At 67.3% G+C, this 18,833-nt stretch overlaps 3 protein-coding genes across 4 annotated transcripts; all 3 read left to right on the top strand.

Moving 5' to 3' along the window:
• Positions 1,443-2,809, top strand: STPG3 (sperm-tail PG-rich repeat containing 3). The gene is made up of 6 exons (XM_018054753.1): positions 1,443-1,549; positions 1,640-1,794; positions 1,897-2,031; positions 2,127-2,215; positions 2,295-2,589; positions 2,676-2,809. Exons 1-6 carry the CDS (start codon positions 1,443-1,445, stop codon positions 2,807-2,809), a joined length of 915 nt encoding a protein of 304 aa, XP_017910242.1.
• Positions 3,791-13,056, top strand: NELFB (negative elongation factor complex member B). Its single transcript, XM_018054752.1, has 14 exons — positions 3,791-3,869; positions 4,881-5,485; positions 5,760-5,923; positions 6,094-6,193; positions 6,529-6,759; positions 7,385-7,570; positions 8,169-8,281; positions 8,814-8,916; positions 9,082-9,177; positions 9,437-9,579; positions 9,653-9,759; positions 11,648-11,789; positions 11,909-12,017; positions 12,199-13,056. Exons 1-14 carry the CDS (start codon positions 3,791-3,793, stop codon positions 12,343-12,345), a joined length of 2,325 nt encoding a protein of 774 aa, XP_017910241.1. The 3' UTR covers positions 12,346-13,056.
• TOR4A (torsin family 4 member A) lies at positions 15,432-17,958 on the top strand. 2 transcript variants are annotated; one of them, XM_018056235.1, is made up of 2 exons: positions 15,432-15,859; positions 16,575-17,958. In XM_018056235.1, exon 2 carries the CDS (start codon positions 16,612-16,614, stop codon positions 17,830-17,832), a length of 1,221 nt encoding a protein of 406 aa, XP_017911724.1. In that variant the 5' UTR covers positions 15,432-15,859; positions 16,575-16,611; the 3' UTR covers positions 17,833-17,958. The 2 variants fall into 2 exon arrangements, with proteins under 2 accessions (XP_017911724.1, XP_017911723.1); XM_018056234.1 differs by lacking the exon at positions 15,432-15,859 and having other exon boundaries at positions 16,298-17,958.

Raw genomic sequence — 18,833 nt, 5'->3', positions numbered from 1 at the left:
CTGGCACTGCTCTTTAAGTCACCAAGTCCAATTCTTTGCGACCCCAGGAACTGTAGCCCACAGGCTCCCCTGTCCGTGGGACTTCCTCAGGCAAGAGGACTGGAAAGGGTTGTCATTTCCTTCTCCAGGGGGTCTTCCCGAGCCAGGGGTCGAACCCATGTCTCCTGATCTGTCACCATTTTCCATTTAAAACAAATCCTGATTTTTTCGGGTGTGTGTGTGTGTAGGGAGGGCTTTCTAAGCATAAAAATGAAGACAGGTAGCATAAAGGGGACAGTTAGCAGGTTCAAGCACATGTCAAACAACAGAATAATCAACGCCGAGACAGGTGACAGAGCCGGGGAAGTGTCTGCAGTGAGTGCTGCGTGCAGATACGGTATCGGTAGAAACAAGCTGCCAAAGCAAACCCATGAGAAGTTAACACCCAACAGAAAAGCCCCTGAAGCGTGCCCACAGTGAGGACAGAGCCTCAGTTAAACGAGTGAGGGCGCTGGCGGCCTGACCTCACCAGCACAGAGACCACCTCTCACGTGGGGCCGCCGGCGGCCGGGCTTTGACCCGCGGCTTCCACTCGGTCCCGAGGAGACGGCCCGCGGAGCACAGGTGTGCGTGTCATCCGCCGCGGCAGGGTTCGTCTCGGGGAACCCGAGCTGCTCCCCAGGGAGCGACCTTGGAGCAGGCAGGGAGCCCCTCGCCCTGATTAAAGGTGTGTTTCCGCAAGCGAGTCGCTACCGCTACCGACAGGAGCGCCAGGCAGGCCCGGCGCCGCCGGATGGGGGGGCCTTGGAGAGGGAGAGACGGGCGCGTGGGGGACTGGGGGATGGGACATCCTTGGCTGCGCTGCCCGGGTGAGGCCAAGGCCGGGTCGGCTGGTCGGCTCCGAAAGGCACTGCGGGGGCCTGGCGCCCACCTGGACTCCCGCTCACCCGGCCTCATCGTGCCTTCGCGTTTCAGCCTCAGCAGCCCTTGTGTCTGTGATGACGTCCAGGCTCAGTGTCCCCCAGCCTCACCTGAGCCGCCAGGCCTGCCTCCCCCTTCCCTGGGGAGTCCCCTCTGCCCTCCCCCACGTCTCCTTCGGCTGGCCCTGCAGGCTCAGCAGCCCACAGCCCCCGCCTCCCTCTCCACCCTCTGCCAGGGCCTCAGTCCTTCCTGAGCACTATTAGAGTGGGCCCTAGAGCCCCAGGATACCCGAAGTCCAGGAGATCAGACGGGTTGGAACAAGAAAGGGGAGGAGGGAGAGAGGGCAGCGGAGTTGAGAGTCACTGGGGCCTGCTGGCCGTGGCTGATCCCAGGCCAACCCACCGTGCGGGTCAGCGGAGGGGTCACTTCTGGGCTGGACAGTGCTTCCCAGGGAGTCCCTGGCAACGGGGGACCCATGTCCAGTCAGTGAGGTCACAGAGCCCTGTGATGTCCCTAGGGGAGGGGAGCCAGAGGCCCTGATAATGAATTTTGACCAGAAGGCGGTGAAATTCCTGGCAAATTTTCACATCAATGGAGGCAGACACTGGACCCATGGCTCCCTGAAGCAGAAACCACCTGTGACTTCCCAGTAACTGCCCGCGCGGTGGGCTGGCTGGGGGGGCAGTGGCCTGGGCGGCCCTCCGGCTGCGTGGACGGTGGCTGCTCGTGTCTCCCGCAGGCTCGATGCTGCTGTGCTGTTGTCAGGCCTGGAGCTAGGGCTGGGGGCTGCCTGGGAGGAGATGTGGCCCCCAGCGGTGCAGGAGCTCCAGGTGGGGCTCAGGACGCAAACCAGCCCCCTCCCGGAGCCCCTCACTTGGAACCTGAGGGAGCTGTGTAAGTGAGGGCTCGGGCTCCCCAGCCCCGGGCCGGTCGGGGGAGCAGGCGGGGCGGGTGGGGGCCACTGGGAGGACCCAGGCCCAGGGCTTGTTCCACCAGTGCTGGAGCAACGCCCGCCTATCCTGACCGACCTGCATGTTCCCGGCCCCACCAAGTATCAGGTGCCAGATGCATCCCTGCGAGAGTGCTCCCCACACCCCCACTTCAGCATTGGCCGCAGGCACCCTACCCATGGTGCGTGCCCCTCCCCCCGCCCCCCACCGCCCGCCCTCTCACCTGGAGAGGGACCCCTGGCCATAGGCACCCCTGTGACCCTGTCCCCACTGCAGAGGGCGGTGGCCGCAGGGCGTGGCAGACTGTGTGGTTCCAGAGTGAAAGCCCCTTCACCCAGAAAGCTGACTTCAACCGAGAGCAGAAGGTGGGGGCTGGCCTGGCAGGTCCTGGGCTGGGTGGACCCCCCGGAGGGGCAGGCCTGCATCAGCCGCATCTCCCCACAGTGGCCATCACCTGCTGACTATCAGCTGCCCAGCCCGCCTGCCTGCCCAGCCTTCAGCTTCAGGGGCCGCCCTGCCTCCAGGCCACCTGAGGCCCGAGCCTGCCAGGGGGTGCTGCAGGGCTGGGGCGCAGGGCCCCGGACCCAGCCCCTCCTGCAGGCCCCTCTGCCCACAGGGGAAGAGACGGGCCCTGGCCCCAGCACCTACAACATCCTTCCGGGCTGCCGTCTGAAGGGCCCGTGCCCACCCGCCTTCTCCATGGGCCGCTCACCCCTGCTGGCCTCCTGGCTGGGCTCCTGTAAGGCGGGGGGGAGGCGGGGGGCGGGGGGGTGGGCCTGGGTGGGAGGGGTGGGCGCAGTGACTGCACCCGCCTCCCCTCTGCAGCCTGCACCCCAGGCCCGGCCGCCTACGACGTGGAGGACTGCTATAGCTCACGGTTCCCCTCGGCACCTGGGGTGGTCATCCAAGGCGTGCGGAGGCCCAAGCGCCATGACACTGGCCCCTTCTGTGCGCTCTAGAGCCCGCGGGGTCCACCCGGCCTGCTGGGTCAGCACGTGAAACCCTGCCCCCCGGGGCCTTGCTGGGCCTCCCTCTGGAACTCAGTGCCCCCACCCCCGGCCTGGCCTTCTGACTCTCTGGGCACTTCCGATCCACTCTCCTGAGCAGCCAACCCCTCTGAGCTGTGGACGAGGAGGGCCCATCCCCTTGCTATATACCGAGGTGCTGTTGGTTTGCCCGAGTTGTGTGTGCTTGGCGACCACTGGCCCTTCCCCTGAGCCGTCCTGCAGAGTGGCCCGCAGCGGGCCTGCTGCGTCTGCTGTCCCCTGGCCAGGTCCCCTTCTCTTTCCCTTCAGTGGTCTCTTCTCTAGAGTGGCTGGGGTTGCAGCCTGAGCCTGGTGGGAGGGGTCTCTGGGCCATGTGGACGCCCCCACCTAGCTGTGCCAGCCAGCGGAGGGATCCAGCTGCTGGTCTTCCTAAGGGTCGGGCTGCTTGCCGAGCTGAGGAGTCAACTGTTGGGGTGGAGGTGGGAGTCAGCTGCTGTCCTGAGGTGGGGTCAGCCTGCTCCCCAGCCAGGTAAGGCCCAGAGGACCTGCTCATTAGGGCCTGGCTCCACTTCTCCCTGCAGCTGCCCAAAGACCCTGTGAGCTCAGCCAGGGTTGTGTAGACCAGGCTGCAGCCAACAGATGCCCTGGGCTTCACCGTGAGGCCCTGCCTCACCCATAGCAGTGGCCTGGCATGGGCTCGCATCGCCACCACCCTGCCCTCCTGCCCAGGGGTCGGCCCCAAGCCTGCCTCCCTGCAGGGGCCTCCTGCAGTTTGCGGTGCCTCCTGTCCCTGTACCAGCTCCTCCAGGGGCCTCCCCGTGTCCGCGAAGCCCTTGGCCAGACCCCTCCTCTGTCTCTTCTGTCCAAGCTCAACCCTTTCAACAGGCACCGCGAGAGCTACTCCCACGGTGCTGGCATCATCCCTCTCCACAGGGAAGCCAAGAACAAGGGAGCATGAGCGCCATGCACCTGGGACCTCCCCCAGCACCAAACCAGCTGTGGGTCGAGCCTCAGCACCCTGGGAATCAGAACGGTGGGACTGCAGGCTGTGGCACTGAGCCCTGGGCTGACCAGCGGGCCAGAGGGCAACAGAGTCAGAGCAGTGGCGCCTGGCCCGAGGTCAGGCCCAAGGAGCCCTGCTCACAGGTGCGCCGCCAGCAGCTCCTAGGACTCCAAGCCAGGAGAGGGACCAGCAGGGAGGACGGAGCAACGCCCCAGCTGGGCTGGGGAGGGCGGGCTTCTGGGGCAAGGCTTTTGAGGATGAGCCAGAGTTTGCTGGGCGGCAGGAAGGGGATTTCTGGCAGAGCAAACCTTGGAAGCAAAGGCACATGGAAATGGAGCAGATGTTACATTTGGCGCGGCCAAGCTTGGGAGGGCGCAAGGCTGATGGGACAGGAGGGGGCTGGCGGGATCGAGAAGCTGCAGAGGGCTGTGTGGGAGTCCAGGGGCTTGCACACTCAGTAAGGGAGCCCGCGGGTTGCACGCTCAGTACGGGAGCCCGCGGAGGGTGCAGAGCAGGCAGTGTCTCCCCCCGCTATGGGCTTCTTGTGTTGCCAGGGGGGCTGTTGAGTGGGGCTGGACCTTAGCCTGAGGGCCTGGCGCTTTGGGTTAGCCAGGGGCTCAGATGCTCAAGGCAATGGGAGGACAGCCACCACTGCCACTGTCACTGTGTGCCCAGGCCTCTGCTAGGCACGTCCTGCTTTGACGCACTTCCCGTTAGTTTGGTCTTCGCGGCAGTTCTGTGGCGCGGGCTTCATCAGGTTGGACAGGGAGGAAACCAAATTCCAGGATGAGAGGGTCCTGTGGGCGCTAAGGTCAGCAAAAGGGTTTTTCATGATTATTAAAACGCAGATCCTGCGAGCCGCAAAGACCCGGCACAACCAAATCAGTATTAAAAAAAATAAAAGGCACTTGGCGGTACAGTGGTTAAGACTCCACACTTCTAACGCAGAGGGGTGCGAGTTTAACTCCCCGGCGCGCGGCCAAAGATTTCTTAAGCAAAACGCACCCGGCGAAAGCATCAGTCCTGAATCTCCTGGAGCAGGCCAACCCGCCGGTGGCACGGGCCCCCGGCGATCGAGCCCAGCGCTGGCGCCCGCTTCCCCGGGGCCGCTCCGGCGTCCTGCTCGGCGAGAGGAAGCCGGGCCCGGGGGGCTGGGCGGGGCCGCGCAGGAGGGCGCGGCGGGCCCGGGGGGCGGCGCTTCGCCGGCGACCCGTGCGTCACCCGGGCCCCGCCTTCGCGCTGTCTCTGCCGGGCGCGGGACGCGGCGCTCCTCCCGGGAACCCCTGCGCGACGTCGGCGGCGTTTCCGGGGAGCCCGTTGGCGGGCGGACCTGGCTGCGCGGAGCGGAAGTGGGCGGCTGCAGGGCGAGCGGAGCGGCGCTGCGGGCGGACCTGGCCGAGCTGGAGGGCGCCGGGGAGCGGAGCGCCGGCGGCCCCCGAGGCCCGGGCGAGAGGACCGCTGCAGGGCCCGTGGCGAGCGCGGCAGCGCCGGGGGAGCGCGGCGGGGATGGGGCGCCGGGCCGGGTGGGGACCGGGGCCTCGGCCCTGTTTGCGGGGCTGCAGGACCTGGGTGTGGCCAACGGCGAGGACCTAAAGGAGACGCTGACCAACTGCACGGAGCCGCTCAAGGCCATCGAGCAGTTCCAGGTGGGGCTGCGCGAGGGGCCGGGGGCAGGCGCGCGTGTGAAGCGGGCGTATCCGTCTGCTCCGCGGCCCAGAGGGGCCGGACACGCCGAGCTCGGGCCGCTTCGACGGCCGGCGGGCGGCTCCCAGCGTCTGCTGCTACAGCCGGCGCGGCGCAGACACCCTTCTGTCTGCCTCTTCGAGCGCTCGGGTCAGCCAGGGCGCCTGACCACGAGCGGCCGCGGCTGAGGTCTCTCTTGCCGCGCCGAGGAAGCAACGCCGACCTCTGCTTCCTTAGACAGAGAACGGCGTGCTGCTGCCCTCCCTGCAGTCGGCCTTGCCTTTCTTGGACCTGCACGGGACGCCGCGGCTGGAGTTCCACCAGTCGGTTTTTGATGAGCTTCGGGACAAGCTGCTGGAGCGTGTGTCAGCCATCGCTTCAGAGGGGAAGGCCGAGGAAAGGTCAGTGAGACAGGCAGCCCCCTCCCCAGCCAGGAACCCCCAGTTAGCAGCGCTCACCTCCCCATGGCTACACAGCCATCCTGAAAAAGGGGGCCGCCGGTGACGCCGGTGGCACTGCCAGTCTGGGGACCCGCAGGTGGCTGCTTCCTCAGTAATGTGAGTTTTCCCAGGTATAAGAAACTGGAGGACCTGCTGGAGAAGAGCTTTTCTCTGGTGAAGATGCCGTCTCTGCAGCCGGTGGTGATGTGTGTCATGAAACACTTGCCCAAGGTAACAGCTGCCTGGCTGGCTCCCTCCGGGGAGGGCTCCTGAGCTGCCTGTCCCTGTAGAGACAGCTTCGGAGCACGGTTCCCTGCGCTGGCTTGTCCCTGAGCCAAGCTGACCCTGAAGCTTGGCATGTGCTCCGGGGTGTGGAGCCCTTTCTGGGGAAAAGCTGTCTGTGGTTCCTGCCCACGCCATGGCATGGGGGCCCGGTCCCAGGTGTCCCCATCAGTTGGGCTGGGATGGATGTGGTCTCTGCCGTGGGGGGTGCTGAGGCCTGCTGGTTGTCTTGAGGGAGACTGCCAGGGCAGGGTGCTGCTGACGGTGGCCTGTCGATCCTGTAGGTTCCTGAGAAGAAGCTGAAGCTGGTGATGGCCGACAAGGAGCTGTACCGGGCCTGCGCGGTGGAGGTCAAGCGGCAGATCTGGCAGGACAACCAGGCGCTCTTCGGCGACGAAGTCTCCCCGCTGCTGAAGCAGTACATCGTGGAGAAGGAGAGCGCGCTCTTCAGCACGGAGCTCTCTGTCCTGCACAACTTTTTCAGCCCTTCCCCCAAGACCCGGCGCCAGGGTGAGGTGAGGCGGGCCAGGGCTGTGAGCGGGCCTCCCTGGCCAGCCCCCTCCCGCCCCCATGAATGCCCGCCTGTCTGCTCTTGGAGGCCTGGGCTCGTCTGTGGGGCTGGCAAGGGGCATCGCAGCAGCCTCCCTACACGTGGATTTTTCTGTCTTTCCTGTGTACTTTGCACTGGGTGGCTTGGCTGACCTTTTCGGCCAGCTCTCTGTCTGCCCTCAGCCCTGAGCTCTGCCTCTGCCCTCAGCCCTGAGCTCTCCCTGTGTCTGTTTCTGATTCGCTTGTTGCTGCACGAATGTGTTTTGGGCACTGACTCATTGCCACGGGTGCCTGGACCCTTCAGTGACCCCAGAGATCAGGGCACCTCCTGGGCTCCTCAGGCTCCCGAGGGGTGGACCCCACACATTAGATGTCACACGTCAGTCACAGAGAGAAGGCGGGAGCAGGGCGGCCGCAGCAGGCCTGACCCGACGTGGAGTCTGGGGCCCGGGCTGACGCCCTCTCAGAGGAGCCTCGGGGCCTGACGGTTCACCGTCCTCCAAACCAGAGTCCCTGCGCCCAGCGTTAGCCGGTGTCCTGTGGGTCGGGGGCCAGGGGACAGGCGGGGTGTGAGGCCTGGCGTCCCGGCAGGTGGTGCAGAGGCTGACGCGGATGGTGGGGCGCAACGTGAAGCTGTACGACATGGTCCTGCAGTTCCTGCGCACGCTCTTCCTGCGCACCCGCAACGTGCACTACTGCACGCTGCGCGCCGAGCTGCTGATGTCGCTGCACGACCTGGACGTCGGCGACATCTGCTCCGTGGACCCCTGCCACAAGGTGGGCGCCCCGGGCCCTCTCCTCCCCTGGGGCGCTGTGGTCCCGGCCCCCAGCGGGGGGACCCAGTGGCGGGGCCCTCGACCCCGGGCCCACTGCCCTGCGGCGCCACCCCCTCCCCCCCCACCGGCTGCAGGGTCTGTCTGTCCGCAGCATCCGGGCCAGCCCCACCGCCTTGCTCTTCCTGGGGTCTGTCTTCCCCCTGCTTCAGAGCCCTGGTGGTGAGCTCTGTGTTCTGGAACAGGGCTTTCCGCACTGCCCTGTCCTGACGTGGACGCGGTGTGACCCCCCCACGGCGTCCCTAGGGGCTTCGTGGTGTTATACACTCTGACCTGGCACTGCCCACCGTGCAGTGGGGACCCCGGGAAGGCCCGTTTCAGAACACACACACCTGGCCTCTTTCTCGCACTGCCTGGCCCCTGGAGACGTGGGTCCTTGGGCCTGTTTGCTTTGTGCAGTCCTGTTCCTCACGCCAAGTGGGTCCTTGGCGACACGAGGTGGGGGTCCCTGGCTCAGCCCAGGCTTGAGCGCTCAGGCAGTGGGGAGAGCTGCGTGCAGGCGCAGTCTCTGGCTGAGCCCTGACCCTGCCTTCTTCCCACAGTTCACCTGGTGCCTGGACGCTTGCATCCGAGAGCGGTTTGTGGACAGCAAGAGGGCCCGCGAGCTGCAGGGCTTCCTTGACGGAGTGAAGAAGGGGCACGAGCAAGTCCTGGGGTGAGGGTCCGCTTGGGGTGGGTGCCTGTCCGCGGGCGTCCACCCGAGCCCGCCGTGGCCGCCATCGGGAGCGGTGTTTTTTCCCATGCGTTTTAGGGGGATCGTCTGGTGTCCTAGCCCGTGACTGAGAGGTCTGGCTGCTGGGGTGAGGCTGTGGTGCCTCAGCCGGGCCGCGCACCTGAGCTGGCCTGCCTGTGAGCAGACAGGCCTGCTGCATCCAGAGGTGGCAGTCTGGCTAGCAGCAAGGTGCTGTCTGGGTGGCCCCTGTCCCGGGTCTGGGATCGCGCTTGAGAGAACCTGACTGAATTTGTGGAGCCTGGATCAGAGCCTTGACCAAAATGAGACCTTAATTTTTTTAAAAAACTCTGGTCTTTCAGCTTATTGAGCACGTTAAAGGAAAGCTGGGAGCTGTGAGCTTTTAGAGAGGGGGCCGGCGTGGGGTGACGTGGTCCGCAGGGAGGGCTGGCTCCCGGGCCAGTGGCTGTGCGGGCCGCAAGCCGCCCTGGCTGACGCTGTGGGCGTGTCCTCACAGGGACCTGTCCATGATCCTGTGCGACCCCTTTGCCATCAACACCCTGTCCCTGAGTACCGTCAAGCACCTGCAGGAGCTGGTGGGCCAGGAGGTGCTGCCCAGGGTGAGTGCGCCCGGCCAGCCGCACGCTGCCTCGGGGCGTGTGTGGGGGTGACCCTGGGGCGAGCCCACACCCCTTCCAGGCAGACGGCGCGTGGGCCTGAGCCCTGGGGGCGTGTGGTCAGGGCAGGACGCTGGGCGAGCTGCCGAGGCCTGCGTTTCCCTGCAGGACAGCCCGGACCTCCTCTTGCTGCTCCGGCTGCTGGCGCTGGGCCAGGGCGCGTGGGACATGATCGACAGCCAGGTCTTCAAGGAGCCCAAGATGGTAACAGGGTCGGGCGGGCTCCTGCGTGAGGGGCCCTGGCGTGGGGCTTGGGGGCGCTGGGCCTGCGGCTGGGGGGTGGCCGGAGGCTGGGGTCCGGGGCGGGCGTGCCGTGCGACAGCTCCAGGGCCTGCGCCCCAGGAGGTGGAGCTGGTCACCAGGTTCCTGCCCATGCTCATGTCCTGGGGTGGGCTGGGGGGTGGCCGGAGGCTGGGGTCCGGGGCGGGCGTGCCGTGCGACAGCTCCAGGGCCTGCGCCCCAGGAGGTGGAGCTCGTCACCAGGTTCCTGCCCATGCTCATGTCCTTCGTGGTGGACGACCACACGTTCAACGTGGATCAGAAGCTCCCGGCCGAGGAGAAGGCCCCGGTCACGTACCCAAACACGCTGCCGGAGAGCTTCACCAAGTACGGCTGCGGGCGTGGCGGGGAGGGCGCTGGCCCGCGGGGCCGCTCGGGGGCTGACGGCTCTGGGGCGCAGGTTCCTGCAGGAGCAGCGCATGGCCTGCGAGGTGGGGCTGTACTACGTGCTGCACATCACCAAGCAGAGGAACAAGAACGCGCTGCTGCGCCTGCTGCCGGGGCTCGGTGAGTGTGCGGGCGCGGGACGCCGCCGTCCTCCCCAGGCGCCCTCTGCCCCCGCCACAGCCTGCGTTCCCCAAGAGCCGGTGCCGTCTTTCCCAACGGGCTAGGGGCCCGGAGCCTCCCAAGCCCTTAGACCAGCGTGAGAGCTCCCCACTGAGGTGGCGGAGAGGCTCCTGGGAACCTCGCTCTGCACGCTGGAGGGGCCCTGCAAGCCAGGAAGGCTGGGGGCATCCGGGGGCCCTTCAGGAGCCAGCTGCAGGCTGAGCCAGGGTGCGGGCGCCAGTCGGGGGCACCCAGCCTGCCCAGCACACAACAGATGCAGGGCCTCTGCTGGCTCAGTCCTGTCGGGGTGTTGCGGCTTCTAGAGAGGGCGTGACACTGCGCGCTCAGCGTGCACATGGCTACTGGCGGGTCTAATGCTGCGAGTTGCTTCCAGGCTTTTCTTTATGGAGGAGACTACCTGTCGTGGGTGTTAGTTTCTATACAGCCACCACCCAACTGATGAACGGGAACTTAATTAACTCTTACGCTTCTGGGAGCCGGCTGTCTACACTGGGTCTCTCAGGGCTAAAGCAGGTGTGGGTGGGGCTTGCTCCTCTTGGAGGCCCTGGAGAAGACCCTTCTTGTCCCCTCCAGCTCCCAGAAACCCCGTCCTTGGCCCTGGCCCCTTTGCAGCTCATCCGCCCAGCTTCTCCCGTTCCCGTATCTTTGGCTCTGACCTGGCCCTCTCGCCGTCCACCTCTCTCTCTTAAGGGGCCTGCCTGGGGCACGGCGGACCAACTTTCCCCGCGGGGCCCATACCCCAGGGGGGCAGGTTTGCCGGCTCCAGGATCAGCATGGGGAGTTCTCTGGGGCAGGGGAGTTCTCGGCTGGGAGCCTTCCAGGAGCACAGTTCTAGGCACTTGGGTTGACCAAATTCTTCCTGCTCATTTGGGAACTGTTGTGTCTTTCTTGTTGAATCGCGTGTGTGTGGATGTGGGATATCCTGGAGGTGGAGTCTCAGCATCGCCCACCTGATGGACCGGGTGCAGGTCTGATCCCACGCACTGGGCGGGTGCGGGTCTCCGTTCTGGAGAGGAAGCTGCTCCTTTGTTGTTACTGCGAGGTTCTAGTAAAAATGGGTGTCGGTTTTTAAAAATTCTCTTTGCTTTTAAGCGTTTTTTGGTGGGAGTCTTTTATGAACTCCAGTGCAGGCTAGTGAAGCCCAAGGCCCATTGCCCACCTGCAGGGGGCTCTGTGTGTGGCTTCCGTCCCCTCAGTGACGGGCGGGACAGAGCCTGGACCCCAGCAGACCAGATCGGAATAGCCCAGCAGGTGTCCTGATGGGACGTGGACTCTCACAGCCGTGACTGGGGCGCGGTTAGTCGGGGTCCAGGCCCTGATGGTTTCCCCCGTTGTCGCGTGATGTTTTCGTGCAGATGGTCTGTTCGGATCAGGAGTCAGACAGGGGCCTTCCTTCAGCTCACTTCTGCTGCCCCTCAGGTCTTGGGGTCTGCAGGGCTTCATGGGGCGTGTCGGGGGATCCAGGGCACCTGTTCCCCGGCGGTGGCTTTGCTGGCCACGTCCCTCGGCACACTAACGACATGCCCAGCTCAGTGTCTTGTGAGCCAGGCGAGGCTGTGCAGACCTGCGTCAGCTGTGGCGGGTGGCGTGGGGGGGTCTGCCTCGGCACTGTGTGTCTGCTGGAGCCCACTTCACCCCAGTCCCCTTGGCCGCTGGGCGGAACCCCAGCGACAGGATCTTGTCCCCTCCCCACCTCACCCTGGGACCTTCCCTGTTAGGCCCAGGCCCGCCGGACGCCCCCGGCACTTGCCTGCCTGCCTGGGTCGGTTCAGGCTCAGGCCCGGCCGGGGAGGCTGGGGCGGCTGGGGGACGCCTGCTGTGCTTGCAGTGGGGACCTTCGGCGACCTGGCGTTCGGGGACATTTTCCTGCACCTGCTCACGGGCAGCCTGGCCCTGCTGGCTGACGAGTTCGCTCTGGAGGACTTCTGCAGCAGCCTCTTCGACGGCTTCCTCCTCACCGCCTCCCCAAGGTGCGTTCTCGCGGTCCTGTCCTCGGTAGCTGGAAGAGGGGTGGGGTGGGGGTGGGGCGGGGCCTCTGGGCCGGGGGCGGGGCCCGAGGGCAGCCTGCAGCCGCCTGCTCCTCCCCCAGGAAGGAGAGCGTGCAGCGGCATGTCCTGCGGCTCTTGCTGCACCTGCACCACCGAGTGGCCCCGTCCAAGCTGGAGGCGCTGCAGAAGGCGCTGGAGCCCACGGGCCAGGTGCGCCCCCCACACCTGCCTGCACCCACGGGTTGCGCTGCCTGTGCTGGCCCGACCCTGCGCGTGCGCGTGTCCCCGTGCTGGCCTGCCCGTGTGTGTGTGTGTGTGTGTGTGTGCGCGCGCGTGCGTGCGCGCGTGCACACGCACATACACACACACGTGCCCTGGGCCTCCCCCGCAGAGTGGAGAGGCAGTGAAGGAGCTGTATTCCCAGCTTGGAGAGAAGCTCGAGCAGCTGGACCACCGGAAGCCTAGCCCAGCCCAGGCCCCAGAGACGCCAGCCCTGGAGCTGCCCCTGCCCACTGTGCCTGCCCCCGCTGTGCTCTGAGGCTCTGCTTAGGGCCGCTCAGGGCGGGCAGGGCCCCTGGTGGGGGTGTGGCCCCAGTCGTTCTGGAGAGGAGGCTCCGCATTCCTGCCCGAGCAGACCCTCTCCTGGAGGCGCGTCGGCCATTCCTGGGATGGGGTGTGGGCTGAGCGAGACCCTGGGGCCTCCTGTGGGCAGGGCATCCCTGCTCTGCACCTCAGCCTTGCCCTGAACTGGGTCCTGGGTGGTGTACACCTCCTGTGTGGGGCCCCACGTTCCCGCTGCTCTCCGGTCCCCAGCCCTGCTCCAGGCCTCCCCGGCCCTCCTGCTCCCATGCCTCGGAGAGCTGCCTCCTCGAGTCGGAGGCTTCCGCTGCTGTTGGGCAGACAGACGGGCCAGGCCATAGCTGGGACTGGGAAAAAGTGACCTGTTTTCCCAGGGGTGGGGTGGGGCCTGAGCCCCATGGGGAAGAGGGCAGGCCAGGATGGTTGGCACCACCGATTGGCAGAATCACACAATTTGCTGGCAGGGGCGTCTGCAGACAAAGCCTAGCTCTCTCTAAGGAGCTCCTGCCCCTTCCCCCAGCCCCGGGGAACAGGCATTAGGGAGGAAGACCCAGCGCCGCCCCCACCCCGCAGCCTCCGTTTGCCCTTGGAGCACATGGCCAGGCGAGGGTCAGCTGTGGCTCACAGTGCGAGTTCACTTTTGTAAATAAAAGGTGTTTTGGTAAATCCAGCAGCTGAGCGGTTCCTGTGCACACAGGTGTGGCGGCAGCGAGGGCCAGTGAGAGCTTTCCTGGCGTGTTTGTCTCCCTGGGGACGGCCGTGATGCCTGGCCCCCGGGGGACAGCAGCTATGGATGGTGGGGCCGGGGCTCGGTGGCACTGGGGGCCACAGGACTCGAGAGGGTTGGCCCTGGAGGCCCGTTGCTGAGGGTCAGGCTGTGTGGAGGCCACTGTGATGTTGATAGGTGTGCTCTGTGGGGCGGGGAGGCAAGGCCTGGGGGTCAGGAGGAGCCCGCGTGTCTAGTGAGTGAATGGGGAAGGGGTGTGGGAGGGACAGGCTGGGGTGTCACCGAGTGGGAGTGGGGGGCCGTGCCAGGCGCCCCTCACAGGTGCAGGGTTCTCAGGGAGGAGGAAGGTCTGGGCTTCGGGCACCGGATCCATTCCGGCTGTGGCTTTTCCCGCAGGAAGCAGGGAGCCAGGTCCTGGGCAGGAAGTCAGGACAGGTCACCGAGGAGGGAAGGGAAGGAACTAGGCCCGGGGAGGGGCGAGCGCCCAGGCGGGGCCCACGTGACCCACCTGAGGCTCGCGGTCAGTGTGGACAGACAGGCCAGCAGGGCCAGGCTCCTGCCCCAACAGGGACCAGGGGCCGGACAAGAGTGGGTGGTGTCCTGCTGGCTGGGGGCTTGGTGGGTAGAGGGCACGAGCTGCAAGGACTGGGTGGGGGGCTGCAGGAAGGAGGAGGCCCAAGTGGGCAGGTGGGAGGGCACAGCTGAGCTCAGGGACCCTCAGGGCTGCGAGGCTCCTGAGGCTGGACCGGGCAGGGCGGCGGGAGGCTGGGGGCTGGGAAGTCTGGTCTGAGGAAGGGAGTGTCCACGCAGAAACTCGGGGAGGAGAGGAGCACGTGAGAGGTGGGGGCTCTGCCCACTTCCAGGCCAGCCGTTTGGGAATCTTAGCGCCACACTGGACTGGCAGAGGGATCGGGGTGGGCAGCAAGGTGAGGAGGGGTCTGCGGAGACCAGGTTAGAGACGAGGACCCGAATTCTGGGCTGGGTGGGGCGTGGGCTGGAGTGGGGGTGGGAGTACCTCCTAGGGAGGGTGCAGTGGTGTGGGGTGGGGGGTGAAGGGGAGACGTCCCCATGGAGGCGGGGCAGAGTGCAGGGGGGAGAGGGGAGAGGCCTTAAGGGCTCAGGTTCACCCTTGACCCGGCCGCGGTGGGCCCTCCGAGGCCTGACTTGACTTCTGCCAGACCCCATACCCCCTCCTTACCCCCGAGGGGGGGTTCTGGACCCCAGAAGTTTTGGCAGACCTGGCCGCACTCCTCCCTACCCCCCCCCAATCTTTTTCTGCATCTGCCCTTCAAGCCTCCTGCCCTCCCCTCAGGCAGAAGTGTGGGGACTACAGGAAGCCTGAAGATCCCGAAGGGCCCCACGCCCAGCAGAGGCCCGAACGGACCACAAACACCCTTCCGTCCTGTCCCCCTGAGTGGGGGCCACACGGGGGACGCCCAAGGGGTGCCCGGGCCCCTGGCTCAGCGCGGAGGCAGCAGGCTGGGGACGGGCAGGTCCGAGGCTGGGGGCAGGGTGTGGAGCAGCCCTGGCTTCTCAGTGAGGCTGCCTGAGGGCGCAGACACGCAGACATGCAGGGCCCCGTCTTCTGGGCCCGGCGGAACCCCCAGCCCACGACCGACACTTCCCTGAATGCAGGTTGTGCAAAGAGGTGGAGGGAAGCTAGGGAGGCGGGGGGGGGGGGGGGGGGGGGGGGGTGCGCTGGGCAGAGGGACCCGTGTGAAGGAGCAAAGACAGGGAGGATGAGGGGCTGTGGGCAGGACAGGATGGGGGGCTCAGGTCCGCCAGCGCCCGTGGTACACAGCTGGGTTAGGGTTAGGGGGCACTACTGGTTAGCAGACCTGCCCCGGGTGGCCTGCAGACACAAGCTCCTGAGCAGAGGGCGCTCCAGGCTGGCCAGCCTGCTCTGGTGGGGCCGCGTGAAGCTGGTGGCTGGGGAAGGACCCAGTCTCCACCTGCCAACTCTTGGCCCAAGTTCTTGCTGAATCTGCTCTCTTGCTGGGGCCTGAGCCAGTGCGGGGCTTTCTCCCCAGTCCTAGGGCTTCTGTCCCAGTCTGTGCTGCCCTGTCTCGGGGCGGGGGGTACTCTAGGCTGGGGTACAGGGCACGAAGGCAGAGATGAGTGGGGACAATGGAGCTCGGGTCCTGGCAGAAGACGGGGAAGAAAGGGAATGAACCCTGTTTTGCGGGGCCCCTGGACTGGGCTTGGGGGAGCAGAAGAGGGAGAGGACCCCCCCACCCCCTCCGCTCGTGCGAACAGGCGGCCTGGACACACCCATCCCCCTCACCATGGGCCCTGGGGTGTCAGATGCAGGAGGTGTCCCTGGGGAGCTTGGGGTCCATGGCCCCAGGGGAGGGGAGGTGCATCCTGGGGGTGTCCTGGGTTGGGCAGAGTGAGGTGGTCTGGGAGGGCTGCAGGGCTGAGGAGGGTAGGTGACCCGCCGGCGGGGGACCTGGGCAAGCCTGCCAGGCCTCCCCTCTGGCGCCGCCGTCCAGCCTAAGTCCCGCCCGCGCCGCACCCCTGACTCACTTCCTTTGCAAAGAAGCGGAAACCTCCCCAGGGCTTTCTCCAGTCCGGACGCTCCCAGGGTGCCCGCAGGTGTCGCTGACCGGGTGAGGCCCCTCACCCCGCCCTGACCTGCGCAGGGAAGCCGGCGCAGTCCGCTCCCTGAGTGGCAGGCCCCAGCCTCGGGCGTGGGCAGGCGTGCCGGTCTGGGGGCCAGTGAGAGCCTGATCTGACGCAGCTGCAGGTACTGGGGTGGGCCAGGGCATCCCCCGCCGTTCTCCAGCTGTCTCCTCATGGACCATCTCTCCTTCTCCAGTTTTGTCTTTCTGTCCATCTTTTCACCACCCCCCGACCACCACGCTTTAGGAGCTCCCCCCACCCCACCCCACCCCGCCCCCGCCCCCTCCATTCGTGTGTCCACGGGAGGGATGTTGGGAGGATCCTCGTTTGGGGCTGGGAAGCCTGGGCTCAGCTCGGGAACGGAGCTCGAGAGCAATCTGGAGAGAAATCCCCCCCACACCCCCGGAGCCCAGGGTTCTTGTGCGGGACACCAACGAGCTCCGGGGTCTCAGACCTCTGCTCGCCTTGGCCCCCTTCTAGGCGCCCGGCAGGCGAGCGGCGGCAGGGGCGGGGCCGGCCTTGACCTTGCTTTACCCCTAGTTGGCGCCTGGCCGGCACGAACTCCTCCTCCAGGAAGCCCGGGCGGCCTGCCGGCCGATAAACTGTGCCCCCCACCCCCACCGCGCGCAGGCACTTCCTCAAGGCCCGAGGCTGTTTATGCGAGGACCCGAGAGATTTGCATTGGGGCCCCGCGGGGAGGCGTTTCCTGGGCTGAGGCTGGTCCCGGTCTCCAGGCAGCGGGCCGCCCTCCGGGGGCCTCGCAGCGGGGGTGATATCCCGAGGGAGGGTCCCAGTCGGCCAGGCGGAAGTCTGCAGACCATCCCGCCTTCCTGTTGCAGGGAGGGCGACCTGCATGCCAAGCGCCGCCCCTGCACCATGGACCGCGGCCAGTCCAGCCCGGAGCCCCCGGCCCCGGTCGCCCCCAGCCCGAGCGTGATCGCCCCGGTGCGCGCCGTCGTCCGCCTGCGCCACCAAGTGCGCCTCTTGCGCAAGCGGCGGCCGCCCCCGCCGGCCGTGGCGCCGGACCCCGGGGCTGCGGCGCCGCGCGTCCACCAGGAGCAGCCGCAGTTCTTCACCTTCGACGGGCCGGTCGAGCGGGCGTCGAGACCCGCGCGGAAGCGGCGCCGGCGCAGTCGCCTGGTGCTCTACCCCGAGACCTCGCGCAAGTTCGGGCCGCGCGCCGAGCGCCAGAGCCGCGCCCAGCGCTGCCTGCTGTTGCTTGTGGCCATCGTGGGCTTCCAGGTGCTCAACGCCATTGAGAACCTGGACGACAACGCGCTGCGCTATGACCTCGACGGGCTGGAGAAGACGCTGCAGCGCGCCGTGTTCGGGCAGCCGGCGGCCGTGGGCCGCCTCGTGGCTCTGCTGCGAGACTACCTGGCCACGCACGTGCACAGCCGCCCGCTGCTCCTGGCGCTGCACGGGCCCAGCGGCGTGGGCAAGAGCCACGTGGGCCGTCTGCTGGCGCGCCACTTCCGCGCGGTGCTGGAGGACGGCGCGCTGGTGCTGCAGTACCACGCGCGCCACCACTGCCCCGAGCCGCGCGCCGCCGCCGGCTGCCGCCAGGAGCTGGCGCGGCGCGTGGCCGACGTGCTGGCGCGGGCCGAGGCGGAGGAGAAGACCCCGCTCCTGGTGCTGGACGACGCGGAGCTGCTGCCGCCGGCGCTGCTGGATGAGCTGCACGGCCTCCTGCAGCCGCAGCGGCCGCCGCGCTTCCACAACGCCGTCTACGTGCTGCTCAGCGGCGCGGGCGGCGCTGAGGTCACGCGCTTCGTGCTGCAGAACGCGTCCCGCGCGGGGCGCGCCGACGGGGCGGAGGAGCTGCGCGCGGCCGAGGAGGAGCTGCGCTCCAGCCTGCACACACTGCTGGTCCGCCAGCACCCGCTGTGGGAGGCCGCGGCCATCGTGCCCTTCCTGCTGCTGGACAAGCGGGACGTGGTCAACTGCTTCCGGGACGAGATGGCCGGGGAGGGCTTCTTCCCCGAGCAGGCCCGCGCCGAGCTGCTGGCCGCACAGCTCAGCTACTACCGCGTGGCCGGCCGCGAGTTCGCCGTCACCGGCTGCAAGCAGGTGGTGGCCGCGGTCAACCTCTTGTAGCGCAGGCGCGCCTGGACACGGTGGCTCACGGCGGGCACCACGGGACATCGCTGTGGCCGTGGTCGTTGGAGGGGGGGGCACTGCGGGTTGGTTTGCTGTGGCCTGTGAGGCCCGAATAAATCTGTCCGCAGCGGCCTGCCACCGGCTCACGCTGGGACCTGGAGTGGGGGGGCTGGGCCGGGTCAGTTCTGACCTCTTCTGCCAGTGCCGAGCCCCTCAGCCCCCATCTGCCACCTGCTGGTCCGTAACTCAGCCTGCATCTCCAACGCCAGTGTGTCCCCTGAGGCCCACACCCCAGGAGTGGGCTGTCTGTCCCTGTGGTCTAGTGGACGGATGGCCACAGACAGCGAGCAGCCCCCCAGGGGTCTCACAGTGGTCCCCGCAGAGCTGGATATGAGCACGACTCCAGAGCACCTGCAGTGGCCACACCCGCACTCTCTCGCACGGACCCCCCCACCCCACCCCACCTCGCCTTCCTGGCCACTTCCCTGGCAGGACCACCTGGGCCGGCCTGGACTTATGGCCTCCTGGGCCCAGGGGCTCCCCGAGAGGAAAAGGGCTGGGTGGGCGTGCCACCCAATGAGCTGATCCAGGGGAGCCCCCTGAATGCTCCAGAAGGGGGGTGACCCAAGTAGGCTGGGGGCCCACGTGGGAGGTCCTGCCCGCCTCGCCGCCCCGCCGGCTCCAGGGTGCGGGACTCCTGGGAGGCCTCTAACAGGGCCCCCTCCCTGGTCCCCAGTGTGCCCCAGGCCTGGGGCCGGGCCTCATGCCTGCCGTCCTGGCTGCTGCCAGCCTGGCGCCTCCCCAGCCTCAGGCCCTCCAGGCTCCGGCCTCGGAGCAGGGGCAAGACCGCAGGAGCCTCGGTGGCTCCTAGGGGAGGGGGCGGTGAGCGCTGAGCTTTGGGCCACCTCCTATGCTGGGTTCCCAAGGGGGCCGGCGTGGTGGTTCCAGCGCTGCTCCTTGATGGGCACAGGGTCAGCCTGGAGCAGCCCACTGGGAGG

Source organism: Capra hircus, chromosome 11, assembly GCF_001704415.2.
Source record: "Capra hircus breed San Clemente chromosome 11, ASM170441v1, whole genome shotgun sequence".
Lineage (NCBI taxonomy): Eukaryota > Metazoa > Chordata > Mammalia > Artiodactyla > Bovidae > Capra > Capra hircus.
Note: the sequence above shows the minus strand (reverse complement) of the source record. Positions and strands in the feature narration are given on the sequence as shown.

Coding starts and splice junctions, on each gene's coding strand:
- STPG3 (XM_018054753.1), top strand. CDS start 1,443: ATGAATTTTGACCAGAAGGCGGTGAAATTCCTGGCAAATTTTCACATC. Junction 2,216..2,294: donor ACTTCAACCGAGAGCAGAAG/GTGGGGGCTGGC, acceptor ATCTCCCCACAG/TGGCCATCACCTGCTGACTA. Junction 2,590..2,675: donor GGCCTCCTGGCTGGGCTCCT/GTAAGGCGGGGG, acceptor TCCCCTCTGCAG/CCTGCACCCCAGGCCCGGCC.
- NELFB (XM_018054752.1), top strand. CDS start 3,791: ATGAGCGCCATGCACCTGGGACCTCCCCCAGCACCAAACCAGCTGTGG. Junction 3,870..4,880: donor GCACCCTGGGAATCAGAACG/GTGGGACTGCAG, acceptor CTCCTGGAGCAG/GCCAACCCGCCGGTGGCACG. Junction 12,018..12,198: donor CGCTGGAGCCCACGGGCCAG/GTGCGCCCCCCA, acceptor CCTCCCCCGCAG/AGTGGAGAGGCAGTGAAGGA.
- TOR4A (XM_018056234.1), top strand. CDS start 16,393: ATGCGAGGACCCGAGAGATTTGCATTGGGGCCCCGCGGGGAGGCGTTT.